We start from the raw sequence: 15,295 nt of genomic DNA on the forward strand, positions 1-15,295 counted from the left end.
AGAAATTGGAACTCTTGTAATTGCCGAGGGGAACACAAAATGCTGTAGCCACTTTGGGAAACAGTCTGGCAGTTCCTCATAGAGTTACCATCTGGCAAGCCAATTGCATGGAGAAGGCAATGGCAACCCACTCCAGTACTCTTGCCTGGAAAATCCTGTGGACGGAGGAGCCTGGTGGGCTGCTGTCTATGGAGTCGCACAGAGTCAGACACGACTGAGCAACTTCACTTTCACTTTTCACTTTCGTGCACTGGAGAAGGAAATGGCAACCCACTCCAGTGTTCTTGCCTGGAGAATCCCAGGGACGGGGAAGCCTGGTGGGCTGCCCTCTATGGGGTCACACAGAGTCGGACACGACTGAAGCAACTTAGCAGCAGCAGCAAGCCAATTGCATGCCTAGGTTTCTACCCAAGAGAAATGAAAACATAACTTCACATAAAAACCTGTACATAAATTATTCATGGAATCAATCACAATAGCCAAAAGGGAGAAAGAGCACAAATGCCCTTGGACAGATGAACAGATAAACGGACTGTGGTCCATCCGTACAATGGAATATTATTCAACCCTATAAAGGCATAAAATACTGATAGATGCACAATGGAGATGAACCTTGGAAACATTCTGCTAAGTGAAAGTAGTCACAAAAGGCCACATACTGTATAATTCTATTTATATGAAATGTCCAGAATAGGCAAATCCATGGAGACAGAAAGTTTCCAGGGGTTGGGGGAAGGGGAACTGACTGTGGATGGAGTTTCTTCTAAGGGGTAAGAAAATGTTCTAAAATGAAGATTGTGGTTGTGGGGATGGTTCCACAACTCTGAATATTTTCAATATATTAAAAACATTTAACTATACACTTTAAGTGGGAGAACCATAAAGTATGGGAGTCTTATTTATTATAAGATTAAAAAAAAAAAAAGAAATGCCTGCTACCATGAGCATTGTTAAATGTCAAAGGCTCGCTCTTCTCCCTCCCACCCACTCTTTCCCAACCTGCCTAAGGGTTCCAACTTCTCCGACCCATGTTGACACCAGCCATGCATTATAGTCCCATGCTTATAAACCAATCCTCCAGAGGAAACTTCAATAAGAACTACTGCCCCCAGAAGCCAGCTTCTTGTTTACAGACCTTAAGAGGAAAGGGGGCAGAGGTTTGAATAAAAAAAAAAAAAACGCCTAGAAGCAGAAGACAGGGCACATTTATGATCCTGAAGTGATCTCCAGAAAGGCTGGTCTGAACACCTCCATCAACTCTGAGATTACAGTGAACAATGCCAAGTGGGTTCCTTTTGAAGCCCATGTTCTACAAACGCCAATCCATTCCACGAAGCAGTTCTTCCACCATGAGGGAAGCCGGCAGCAAGGCAAAGCCACGGTATCCTCTACAAGTTCAAAGCAACCATGGGGCCTGGCTGGGCTATTTCAAGGTGCCATGTGTGCAAGTACAGTCTGTGATCCGACAAATGACATTTATATTTCTGCCCATTTAGGGGAAAGTCAGCTCTGAAACCCCACGCATGTCCACAGATCGGGGAGCTAAAGGTAGAAGATGTGGAGGCAAATCCTTTTCAATCCTATGGCCACTTCAGTTCCCACTAAGCTTCAGACAGAATCAGAATTCAACACCCACAAGGAATTGGGTGCCTTCTCTCCATTAACAAGTCCACATTTAGGAAGATAATCAAAGATAATCAAAAAGGTTAACAGGATAACCCAGAACAGCAATGTCCAACAGAAACATAATGTGAGCCACATAAGTACTTGAAGCCACTCTTTAAAAGATAAAAAGAAACAGGTGAAATGAGTATTAATAATCCATTTTGTTTAATGGATTATCGGGCTTCCCTGGTCACAGATGGTAAAGAATCTGCCTGCAATGCAGGAGACCCAGGTTTGATTCCTGGGACGGGAAGATTCCCTGGAGGAGGGCATGGCAACCCACTCCAGTATTCTTGCCTGGAGAATTCCATGGACAGAGGAGCCTGGCAGGCTACAGTCCATGGGGTCACAAAGAGTCGGACACAATTGAGTGACTAACACACAAATATGATCATTTCAATGAGGGTTGCCAGATTCAGCAAATAAAAATACAGCCATATTACATTTCAGAAAAGAACAAAAACTTTTTTAGCATAAATATATCCCATGTAATATATGGGACATATTAAACTAAAAAGCTGTCTGTTTAATTGTCTGAAAATCTGAAGTTCAAATTTAAATGAGCTTCCTTTTTCAAATCTGGCAACCCTAATTTCAACATGCAATCAATATATGCGGTATTGTACACTGTTATTTTTTATATTGTCTTTAAAATCTGTTATGTATATTATACCGGCAGCACCTCTTAATTTAAGCTTGCTGTATCTAAAGTGCTTAATAGCCACACATGGCTCATGGCCTTTTGGACAGTACAGATTGAGAAAGTTCTAGAAAGTTCCTCTCAGTGTTTTTTATAACAGTAAAAAATCAGAAATTAGCAAAATACCCATCAACAGGAAGGCTGCTTAGTTTACAACCAACATTTGGAGAACTTACCATGAGTCAGCCCTTGTCCTATGGACTCTGCATGTGTTATTTTTAGTCCTCACAATGACCACTCAAAGTAGGTGCCGGTATAACACCTTTCTACAAATGAGGAAGCAAGGCTCTTGGAACTCATATGACTTGCTCAAGAAAGTGAGGAAGCCAAGACAGACTGATGACAGATGAATGGGTTCACATATATATATCCCACCCTAGATACACCAAGATGTTATTGGTTTTCTCTGGACGGAAGACACTGGGGCAGGTATTGGTTGAAAGTTAGGTCTCTGCCGTCAGTTAGACCTATGTTTGCATCCTCGGCTCTGCCAAGTAACCTAACAAGTAACTTCGCCTTTTTAAGCCTCGGTTTCCCCATTGGTAAAACAAATCATAAGTCTATTCACTGGATTGTGGGAGTCTAAATAAAACAGGGCATGTAGATGACTAAGTTCTCAGTGACAGTACTACTACTCTTCTCAGCATCCTTGTCCATTCCTGTTTGATTAGAGTTTTTCATGGTAAGCATCAACCCTTCCTATGGTTTTTGTTTTTTGGTCACACTGCAAGGCATGCAGGATATTAATTCTCTGACCAGGGATTGAACCTGTGTCCCTTGCAGTGGAAGCACAGAGTCCTACCCACTGGACTTCCAGGGAATTCCCAAGGATCCATTCAGAAAGAGGAAAAAATTTAACTTTGAAAAGAGGAGAAAACAGATTTCCTGTGGTGAAACAGGGATTTCACTGTGGTCTAGTGGCTAAGACTCTGCTCCCAATGCAGGGGGCCTGGGTTTGGTCCCTGGTGAGGGAACAAGATACTACATGCTGCAACTAAAGATTCCACGTGCCTCAACTAAAACAGACACAGTCAAATACATAAAAATTTTTTTAAAAAAGGAGAAAACAGCCCATGAAGCAGCTGGAGGACAAAGGAAGGACGGAGATAGAGAAGCAAGGAGAGAGGGGAGGAAAAGAAGAAAGATCATCTAGTGACAGGCAAAGGTGAGGTATCATTTCCCTGCAGTTTTCTGCGTGACCACAAAGGGGCACTGCCTGCAGTTTCCACAGCAAGGGGAAATGATCCCCCTTGGAAAAACAAAAACTTGCAAGGAAAAAAAATCACCAGCACCATTCATATGGACTCGGAGGCCTCTCCCTGGAGTTCCCCCTGAAAAGCTGCCGACATTCATCTTACAGGAGATGTGAAAAAGCAGTGGATACGGTCTCCCAGCTGTGGGTGATCTGTGTCTTACCTTTGGAGTCTTCTTTGGCCAAGTGACTACGGGGACCCCAGTGATGGCCAGACTGGGGTCGTCCTCCGCGTGCTCCTTCAGGACATTCTGTAGTCAAGCAAAGGAGCCATATTAGCCCAGGGTACAGGAGATGTCTCTGAAGGGAGTGGAGGCTGGCCCTTACCCAGCAAAAGACAAAGTTCTCTGCAGCTTCACTGCCTGCCCCCTGACTCCACCAATACTCACATGCTCAATAGAAACCAAGTTGCCAGGGTTCCCCAGGCTCCGTAAAACACAAAACATCCCCTTCTCCAAAAAAGTTTTTAAAAAGCAAATCGCCCACCTCCCTGAGACTGCCACGAACATATTGCTCACTGACCATACGACAACAAACATTTGTCCAGAGCACCAAAGACTCTCATGGACCCAGCCTCCTTTAATCCTTACACCGTCCTCTGGGAGGTGCTTGCTGGGCAGCGGTCTAATAAATCCTCTAACGTACAAGAATTCAACTATGTCCTCAGAGAAACAAACAAAGCAAACATGAGGTCTCACCGATGAGCCCTGACTCTGGTTTTTCACCAGTCAGCAAGTACGCCCTAGGTCCTCTCATCCTGGTGTGTAAAGACATGTCTTTGTTTTTTGCATCAAGGTCCCTAAACATAAGTACTCAGTCAACGGACAAATGATGGCAGAAAAAAATGGGCTGTGATGGACACAGCCGGACTTTGTGCAGGTCTCCCTCGTGGCACTTCATGGTCACTCCTTTGTAGGTGGTTTCAATGCTTTACAGGGTAATCCTGACTTTAGCAGCTTTTGGTGTTGTGTGCAGCCAACTGCAGAACCTCAAGGTGTAAGATGTCACTCTGCTGAATTATCCCTATCCAGTAAGGCAACCAAGATTCAGAAATGCTCAAAGGACTTGGATGCCATCCCAGACCAAGAGGGCAGAGCCTTGAACCCTGCTCTACGGCACCAGACTTCCTGCCCCATGACCATGTCATGGGATGCATCCACATGGGATTTGGGGCTGAATCCGCACCATACCATAAGAAAGTGTTGAGGGATGGACAGGGAACTGTTACTGGTTTATTCTGACCCCAACCACTAATTTTTGGATTGCACAAAAAACACTCCTGCAGAGACATCCAAGGACAGAGTAAGTTGCATAGCAGCACTTAACAGGAAGTGCAAAAGAGCTCAGAAGATAAATGTAGGTGAAGATGATTTTAACTCACTTTCCCTAGTCTTCACCAGAAAGAATCCAATTCACTTCTAATTTATTCTCCTGATTTTCCTGCTTTAATTTTCAATTGGTTGCCTGATTTTTCAAACTGTGCTTTATTACCTCAAACACGCCTGAATAACTCCCTCCTCTTCCCACGGAAGGAGGCCAACAGCAAGGTCAGGGGCTTGGGCTCCGGGTTCAATTCTTAGCACGTACAACTTTCTCCAAGTCCAACAGTCAACGTCAATGATTTATAAACGCTGTTTTTATAAAATGTCTTGGTTCACTGCGATATCCCCCAGCCTTACACAATGACTAACCTACGGGAAGCCTCCAGTAAATATCTTAAAAAAATGAAGCCACAAATCCCCAAAGAGGGACTTTCTGCTGAATGTCTGACCTCAAATCTGTCAAGGTTGACACACACAAGCAAACTCTGAGAGACTATCACAGCCAAGGGGTGAGAGAAAGCACACAAGGAAAAACTGAGGAAAAGTGAATAAATTATACACTTAACAACAATGTATCAATAATGTTTCATTAGAAGTAACAAATGCACCATATTAAGGTAGGATGTTAGTAACTTGGGGAAATAGGGTGTAGGGTATGTGGAAACTCTGTATTATGTGCAGAATTTTTCTGAAAATCTAAAACTGTTCTAAAACACAAATCAACAATTACACTTCTAAAACAATTTTAAAATAATTTTAAAACAATAGCGATGAGAAAATAATCATTTTAAAAATGCTAATAAGACAGTAGTAACAGTTACAATAAAGGAAAACAGGATTCTTAGGCTGCCAATTTTGCTAACACCTATGCAGCATATTTAAAAAATAATACAACAGAAGGGAAACAAGCAGACACGATTCATCTCCGGTATGGACTTCACATGGAGCATCAGAGGCAACCAAAAGCTGGGGCAGTGGCAGCGATCGTGCCTGGAGGAGGGAGTATTTGACCACTAACATTGTTTTTTGTTTGTTTGTTTTGGGGTTTTTTGGATGCACCACCAAATCTTAGTTCCCCAATCAAGGATAAAGAACCCGTGACCCCAGCAATGGAAACGCAGAGTCCTAACCACTGGATTGCCAGGGAATTTCCACTGACGTTGTTTAGAGCTGCCAATTCCTGGTGATGATAAAAAGCAAATCAACTTTTTATCAGCTTCATTTTTTAAATTATGGCTTTCACAGACACTGCACCCCTCAGAAGTTGCATCCGAATGGGCCATTTCCACAGCCCTCTCCCCACCTTGGTCCACCTCTAGGAGTAGGTGGAAGCAGCCAGGTTGAGAGAATGTACACATCAGGAGGGCAGGCACCTCACATTGTGTTGAATGAAAGGATGGGAGTAAGAGGCCCTGAGGTCTTGCTCCGCAGCGGGCACCATAATAAACATCGCATGTCCACACTCTCATCCAATCCTCTTGGCCACCCTGTGGGATGAACGACCATTTCCACAGGGCAGATGAGAAGGGCAGGGCTCAAGGGGGGAAGGGAACTGTTGACTAGCACTCAGCCAGGAAGGGCTGGAGGCTCTTGATGACCTTGGCTCTTTAACCTTGGCATCATTCAGCCCGTCTCTGAAAAGGGAATGGAACCATGTTCACAGTAACACTGTTCACAACAGCCAAACAGCAGGAACAACCCAAGTGTCCACGGATGGATAAATGGATAACATACAACCCATGGAATATTATACAGCCTGAAAAAGGAAGGGAATTCTGTCACATGCTATAACAATGATAAACCTGAACGACGTTACGCTCAGTGAAATAAGCCAAACACAAAAGGACAAGAACCACATGAAGCCACTAATATGAGGTGCCTAAAGCAGTAAATTCATAAAAGCGTAAAGTAGAAAGCTGGTAGCCATGGGTGGGGGGAGGGGACAAGTGGGGAGTTACTGTTTAATGGATATGGAGGGGATTTTCTTTAATTTTTTTTCTGGATATAGAGTTTTAAGTTCAGGAAGATCAAAAAGCTCTGGCTACGGATGGTGATGGTTGCACAACAATGGAAATGTACTTAATGTCACTGAACTGAATGCTTAAACATGGTTAAAATTTTATGTTATGTATATTTTACCACTGGCTGAGGGGTGAAGAATCCACTCGCCAAAGCAAGGGACTCGGGTTCAATGCCTGGGTCAGAAAGATCCCCTGGAGGAGGACATGGCAACCCACTCCAGTATTCTTGCCTAGGAAATGCCATGGACAGAGGAGCCTGGTGGGCTACAGTCCACGGGGCTGCAAAACAGTGCAGACACTACTTTGCAACTAAACAATATTTTTAACTATTATATTTTAAAATATTTTTATCTATTTTTAACTGGGGAGGAAGAAGTGGGGCAAAGCAGTCCCTCCCTAAGGAATGGATCCAGGACTTCCCTGAATGGTGGTCCAGTGGTTGGAAATCTGCCTGCCAATGCAGGGAACATGGGTTCGATCCCTGGTTGGGGAAGATTCCACATGTTGAGGAGTAACTAAGCTGGCGAACCACAACTGCTGAGCCTGAGGCATGCCTAGAGCCCATGCTCCACAACAAGGAAGCCTCCAAACTGAGAAGTCCACGTACCACAACAAAGAGCAGCACTCTCTCGCCACAACTAGACAAAGGCTCCCTGCAGCGACAAAGACCCAGCACAGCCATTAATAAATAAAGGAATGGATTCAAGACCTTCTAGAAAGTACAAGTTGGGCACATACTACCTCTCCAGTTAAACTTTTGCTGTTATGCCTGGGACGACACTAGTTTTAGAGTCAGAAGATCTAGGACAACCTGTGGGATCTCGGGTAAGCCACAGCTTCCTAACGTGTGGCCCTGGGGTGGAGCAGCGATGTCTGCACCCTGATAGGAGGCTACAAAGCTGGAGGTAATTTTACTACCATTCTTAGGAACATTTGTTGAGTGCTTGCCCTAAACGTTAAAATGATCTCAACTGGGAGACTTCCCTGGTGGTCCAGTGGTAAAGAATCCACCTTCTATGCAGGGGATATGGGTTCAATCCCTGGTCTGTGAACTAAGATCTCACACGCCGTGGGGCAACGAGGCCCACAGGCCACAACTAGAGAAACCTGCACGCTGCAATAAAGACCTAGCAAGCGCGGCCAAAAAAGAAAAAAAAAAATTCCTACCTGTGGGGTAGGACTGATTCTCCCTGTTTCACAAAAGCAGAAACTAACCTTGAGAGGTTCACTGATATAGTTCAAGGTCACAGAGCTGAGAGGTGGGCAGAAGCCGGCATTGACCTGGTCCATCTGATGACAAGCCTAAAAGAGTAACACTGGGCGGTAAAGCCTCAGGAGATCATGGCAGCAACCTCTCCAGCTGATCCTACCCCATTATTAAAAAGACACCTAGGAGAAAATCTGGGCTTAGAGTTACCATTCAACTCGCAAATACAGAAATGAATCACAGTCACCTGTTCTTTGCCAAGAAGAGAGAGAACTAATTTGACTACTAATGCCTTTACAAAGCATCTCAAACAGCTCCCCCAAATCACAGAAGAGGTCTGTGCCCCCCATATCACAGAAGAGGCTTCCATGACCAAATTGGGCCTGCACAACCATGAAGTTTTGCTGACATTTCATGGTTCTTACTAACCCATATGAATTTCACACCCTCCTCCACAATACATCAGTTTGTTTTTTCTAAAAATGTTTCCTGCCCACCCCCCAAAATCATTAACACAAAAAGAGCTTTTCAGGAAGATAGTGCATGTGTAACCAAAGCTTATATGGTTATGAATACATGTACAGATATCTGGCCATATGGTTGGGAGGGGGCGGGGCAGAGGACTTCCACAGGACTTTCTGCCCCACCCCCATCCCAACCTTTAACTCTAGGCTAGGCATGACAAACTCAAATGCCTCCAGGAACCAATCAGGTAAAGTGAAAAATATAAATGGACCAGAAAGACAGAGAGTGGTGTGGTCACCTGTGGCAAACTAGAGATCACATGCCCTATTTAAAGATAGCAGATGCTTTCTAATTTCAACCTACTAACCTCCTGTGGGAATGAAAGCCCCACTAGATCTCTGATTTTCAGAAGAAACCAAAGATCCAGAGTTTTATTTGAAATCTTTCCAATTTCAAATGTTGGCAACTGACTGAAAATTTAAAAAAAAATAAAAAACAAACAACACTTGTGAGCCAAATATATCTGTGGGCTGGCTTGGGCCACGGGGTGACCAGTTTACAAAGACTACTCTGCGTATGATTGAAAATAGTTGCCTTGGTTTGGTTTGAGTTTCCTTCTGAACTGTCTCAAGATTTCCTGTCATTTCACTATCAGAGCTGGAGTCAGTGACTCACAAGCATTCAAGTGAGGCAGGCCTCTTTAGAGGAATGTCTGGTTACAAAAATCTATTACTGAAGTCATAAGTATTATTAATAATTAAGACATAATTATAAATAATAATTAAAATTAATAGACACCTCCCCAAGTATCCCTCAGTCGGGGATCTCACACACTTCCTGAAGGAAGCGATACCTCTCCACATGTGGCTGTCAGTGGCCACCAGGGGGCGCTCTGGGCTCTGTCCCTCAGGGAAGTATTGTGTTTTCATTTGTATGTGACAGGCTGCAGGAAGAGGAGATTATTCTAATTGGACATTTTCTCTCTGAGAAATAAATTGCGCTGAAGGGAATCATGTCACTGGCTTCCCTGGGCTCTGCCAGAATTTATACACTCCCTGGGGCTCTTAGAAGCAGAGACGAGGAGGCCTGGGTGCCTGTACCAGCCCAGCACTCTTGGGTTATACCATACAAGCCTTTTAGTAGGAAGCCACAGGGCCGGGTTTCTAGAAAGAGAAAGACTGGGGTCACCAGGCCCTTTCTGCTAGAAACTGCCCTGCTTTTGACCTAACAAGATAACCACAGACAATGGATAAGCTGGGCTTCCACTCTTCCTGATGCCAACTTCTCTCGAAAAGCTTAATTAGTCAACAATGGATTCAGGCCCCATGCTCCCCAGAATGCGGCATTAATAATTAGAAACTGCATCTATAACTGTGACTAAAAATACCAACACTGTGACAGTAAAGCAGAGGCAAGCATCAGGAAAGAAGCCCTAACCACAGGCCTGTAGAGGGAGAGCAACACGGCATGGAGTAGCTCAGGCTGCTGTTGGGGAACTCGGCAGTCTCAGGGGTCCCTCCTGGCCACAGGTAAGGACCCCTGTAAGCAGGCATCAATGCACCTTGGGTCTCCCAAGATCCCTCCCTCCACCCCAGCCCAACCATCTTGTTCAGTTCAGTCGCTCAGTCGTGTCTTGACTCTTTGCGACCCCATGAACTGCAGCACGCCAGGCCTCCCTGTCCATCACCAACTCCCAGAGCCTATCCAAACTCATGTCCATTGAGTCGGTGATGCCATCCAACCATCTCATCCTCTGTCATCCTATTCTCCTCCTGCCTTTAATCTTTCCCAGCATCAGGGTCTTTTCAAATGAGTCAGCTCTTTGCATCAGGTGGCCAAGTATTGGAGTTTCAGCTTCAACATCAGTCCTTCCAATGAACACCCAGGACTGATCTCCTTTAGGATGGACTGCTTGGATCTCCTTGCAGTCCAAGGGACTCCCAACAGTCTTCTCCAACACCACAGTTCAAAAGCATCAATTCTTTAGTGCTCAGCTTTCTTTATAGTCCAACTTCACATCCATACATGACTATTGCAAAAACCATAACCTTGACTAGATGGACCTTTGTTGGCAAAGTAATGTCTCTGCTTTTTAATATGCTGTCTAAGTTGGTCATAACTTTCCTGCCAAGGAATAAGCATCTTTTAATTTCATGGCTGCAATCACCATCTGCAGTGATTTTGGAGCCCAAAAAAATAAAGTCTGACACTGTTTCCCATCTATTTGCCATGAAGTGATGGGACCGGATGCCATGATCTTAGTTTTCTGAATGTTGAGCTTTAAGCCAACTTTTTCACTCTCCTCTTTCACTTTCATCAAGAGGCTCTTTAGTTCTTCTTGTGCCTGCCTATAAAAACCCATCTGTACTGTGCTGAACTGCATCTCTCAAGAAGATATGTTCAGGGAATTCCCTGGTGGTCCAGTGGTTAGGACTCTGTGCTTTCACTGCCAAGGGCCCAGGTTCAACCCCTGGGTCATGGAACTGCATAAGCCCCGAAGTATGGACAAAAATAAATAAATAAAGATATGTTCAAGTCCTAATTCCTGGTACCTGTGAATGTGACCTTACTTGGAAAAAGGGTCTTAGCAGATGTAATTAGTTAAGGGGTCTCAAGAAGTAATTTTGGATAGGGTAGACCCTACATCCAGTGACTGATGTCTTTATCAAAGAAAGGAGGGGGGCTTCCCTGATGGCTCAGTGGTAAAGAATCCACCTGTCAATGCAGGAGTCGAGGGTTTGGTTCCTGATCTGGGACTATCCCACATGCCTCGGAGCAACTAAGCCCATGTGCCACAACTACTGAGCCTGTGCTCTGGAGCCTGGAGCCACAACTACTGAAGACCGTGTACCCTAGCGCTTGTGCTTCGCAACAAGAGAAGCAACTGCAATGAGAAGCCTGTGCACCACAACAAAGAGTAGTCCCTGCTTGCCACAATTAGAGAATAGTCCACACAGCAACAAAAACCCAGCACAGCAAAAAATAAATAAAATTGTTTTAAAAATAAGAGAAAGGAGAGATTTGAACAGAGACATAAAGGAGAAGGCCATGGGAAGACAGAGGCAGAGACGGGAAGGACACAACCACAAGCTAAAGAACTCCAGGCAATACCAGAATCTGGAAGAGCAAGGAAGGATCCTCCCCAGAGCCTTCCCAGGGAGCACACCTCGATTTCTGACTTTTAGCCTCTGGAACTGTTAGAGAATCAATTTCTATTGTTTTAATCACCAAGTTTGTGGTCATTTGTTATGGCAGCCCACAGAAAACGAACACACCATATGATGTCATAGTGCATCACAATTAAAGGGAGCTTCCCTGGTGGCTCAGTGATAAAGAATCTGCCTGCCAATGCATGAGACTCGGATTCGATCCCTGAGTAGGGAAGATTCCCCTGGGGAAGGAAATGGCAACCCACTCCAGTATTGTTGCCTGGAAAATTCCATGGACAGAGGAGCCTGATGGGTTAGAGGAGCCCTGTCTTTCCATGGAGTCGCAAAAGGAGTCGGACACAACTTGGAGACTAAATAACAACAAACATCATGATTAAAAGCTTATTAGCTACATGATTTGGGCAAATCACCACATCTCACTGAGACTCAGGTTCCTGTCTAAGAAATGGATTAATAACTGTCTCCACCTTGCCAGGATCATAACGCATGGAAAGTATTTGGCATGTGGATAATGCTCAATAAACGTTGCGTGCATGCATGCTAAGTCTCTGACTGTTTGTGACCCTATGGACTGTGCCAAAGTCTTCTGCATTGGCAAGTTCTTTACCACTCATGCCATCTGGGAGCAGAAACAAATGTTAGTCAATCTCTTCTGGCTTATGCCATATTTCCAGTTGGGATATGCTGTCCCCATTCTCTGTTTGCAGAATTCATCCATTTAACAAGATCTAAGCATAGGGGGCAGAGAAGGCAATGGCACCCTACTCCAGTACTCTTGCCTGGAAAATCCCATGGATGGAGGAGCCTGGTAGGCTGCAGTCCATGGGGTCGCTAAGAGTCGGACACGACTGAGCGACTTCACTTTCACTTTTCACTTTCATGCACTGGAGAAGGAAATGGCAACCCACTCCAGTGTACTTGCCTGGAGAATCCCAGGGATGGGGGAGCCTGGTGGGCTGCCGTCTATGGGGTCGCACAGAGTGGGACATGACTGAAGCAACTTAGCAGCAGCACCAGCAAGCATAGGGGGGAAAATTTTTTAAGTTTATTTAGTTGGAACGACAGTTTAAAAGCTGATTTAGCTGCACAACTAGAGGGGATAAAAATGTGATTCAGGGACCAAGAAGCTAATTTTAAGCCAAGGGCCCCTAAGTGGCATGGATCAACATATCCATTTTTCAGGCCTAGGGGTACACAGGTGTCTAGAACTCAGATCTTCTGCCCCTCACTGCTCTCCTTCATTCTCCTGAAGTGGTATCAGCAGCATACTCAGAATACATATGGCTTAGGTGACAGGCCTGTCTCATTTATCCCTGCATCAATGCTCTATCCGTTCACAGCTCATCCAAAATACCAAACCCAGGGCTCAGTATAACATGCAGCCCCAGGCAGAAGAGCCTCAGCGACGACTGGAGGCCTGACCCCCTGACCAGGCTGAATCTGGTTGTCCCCTGTTTTCTATACTCTGGGTCATCTTCAGGGTGAACAAAACAAGCTGTAGCCCCTCCACTGGCTTCCCACCTTCTGGCTCCTCTGAAGCAGGCAGGGTATGATGGCTTTTAAAAAGCCAACAGTGTTGGAGGTCTGGGTTCTACATCTCACTGTTTCACAAAAGAGCAAGACCCAGGAAGGGCAACTTAGATAAGCAGGTGTGTTCTCGGGGGCAGACCTGATGACCCCAAGGGAGAAAAGCTGCACACACCTTCCTTTTACAGTCATGAGTTTCACACACACTCTCACAATTGACCCTTAATGAGCCTGCTCTCACTCCACGGTATCAGTGAGCTCAGCTCTAGCTCACTGAGTACTTAAAGGCCCTGTTCTAAGGCTTTTTAAATATGTCACCTCACTAAACTCGATGAGGCATGATTCCTTCTATCCCTATTTTACTACATTCCCCCAGAGCAGTCAGCTGATTAATGGATGGTGCAGGGGAGTCAACCCGATTCCAGAACCTTTGGTCTTAAAAGATTATACCTGTTTGGGTGATGCACTCTTATTTTGGATTGTTTCCTAGTTGGGTTTTGATGAAAGAGCAATACCATTGATCTCTTTTTTAGTGTTTAAAAATAAAAACAGTAACACCTGAAAGCAGTCACCCCTCACTGTCTCTTTCAGCTCCTTGATTCCACTCTGCCCCACAATTCTATGCAGCCCCATAATTCTGTGCAGTCCCATAACTCCATGCAGCCCCATAATTCCTTGCAGACCCACAATTCCATGCAGCCCCATAATTCTATGCAGTCCCATAATCCCACACAGACCCACAATTCTATGCAATCCCACAATTCCATGCAGACCCACAGTTTTATGTGGCCCCATAATTCCATGCAGCCCCATAATTCCATGCAGTCTCACAATTCCACCAGTTGCATAACTCCGAGGCCCCATAATGCCATGCGGGGCCCACAATTCCATGTGGCCTGACAACTCCATCAGTCTCATAATTCTGTGAGGCCCTCATAGTTCCATGTAATAAGAAAGATGGTTATCCACAGTACACTGGTGTTTCCACCCCTAGCCAGATACTCTGGCAGCCAAAGGAGCACAGAATCATGTAAAAGAGAGCTTGGTATTATCTTAATTAACAAGGACAGATGCAGAATCACCTGGCAAAAATATATCTAATGAAGACTCTCCCATGTCCTATCTCAGTGGTGACTGCGCACTTAGGCCCAAGTCCTCACAAGCTTGCAATGCATCTGGTTATTTTCAAGTCATTTACAACTATTTAGAGTAATGCCCATATGCCCTCCTTCTCTCCCATCAGGAGCCTCAAGCTCTCTCCTTGAGTTCTAGTTGAAAGTATGGACTCTTTAAGGAAGGACAGCATGCAGGCCAATTCCCATCTCACTATGAACTAGTCCGTCCACTGATTAATGGTTGCCAATCCAAGAAAGAAAAGGGAAAAAGACTGCACTGAATTGAACAGCACATGTGTGTGTGCACACACACACACACACTCAAGTCAGCCATGTCTGACTCTCTGCGACCCCGTGGACCGTAGCTCTCCATGCTCTTCTGTCCGTGGGATTTCCCAGGCAAGAATACTGGAGGCGGGGGTTGCCATTTCCTCCTTCAGGGAATCTTTGCCCCTCAAAATTCAGGTGCATGTAAAACTTCAGAGTATGTCCTAATTGGAAAATGGGTCATACTGGATTAGAATGAGACCTAATCTACAGACTGATGTCCTTATGAGAAGAGAAGACACACAGAAACACAGAAAACACAGACTGCCAGTGTAAAAACTGTGGCAGAGACTGGAGTGAGGTAGCTACAAGCCCAGGAACTCTAAGGATTGCCAGCAACCAAGAAAAGCTGGAAGAGATGAGGAAAAATCCTCCCGTAGAGGCTTCAGAGTAAGCATAGTTTTGATTTCAGACTTCTACCTCCCAGAACCATGAGACAATTTCTGTTGTTTGAGCCAGTCTGTGGTACTTTGTTATAGCAGCGCTAGGAAACTAATACAGGTGGTAATCATTAACCCTTAAGC

At 44.9% G+C, this 15,295-nt stretch overlaps 1 protein-coding gene across 7 annotated transcripts in view; it reads right to left on the reverse strand.

Moving 5' to 3' along the window:
- KDM2B (lysine demethylase 2B) overlaps positions 1 to 15,295 on the reverse strand; it is a 118,602-nt gene that overhangs the window by 40,888 nt on the left and 62,419 nt on the right. For all 7 annotated transcript variants that reach the window (XM_070386199.1, XM_070386198.1, XM_070386201.1 and 4 more), the window contains one exon: positions 3,782 to 3,868. In XM_070386199.1, the coding sequence (XP_070242300.1) occupies positions 3,782 to 3,868 (87 nt within the window). The remainder of the gene's footprint in view (positions 1 to 3,781; positions 3,869 to 15,295) is intronic.

Source organism: Bos mutus, chromosome 17 (genome assembly GCF_027580195.1).
Source record: "Bos mutus isolate GX-2022 chromosome 17, NWIPB_WYAK_1.1, whole genome shotgun sequence".
NCBI lineage: Eukaryota > Metazoa > Chordata > Mammalia > Artiodactyla > Bovidae > Bos > Bos mutus.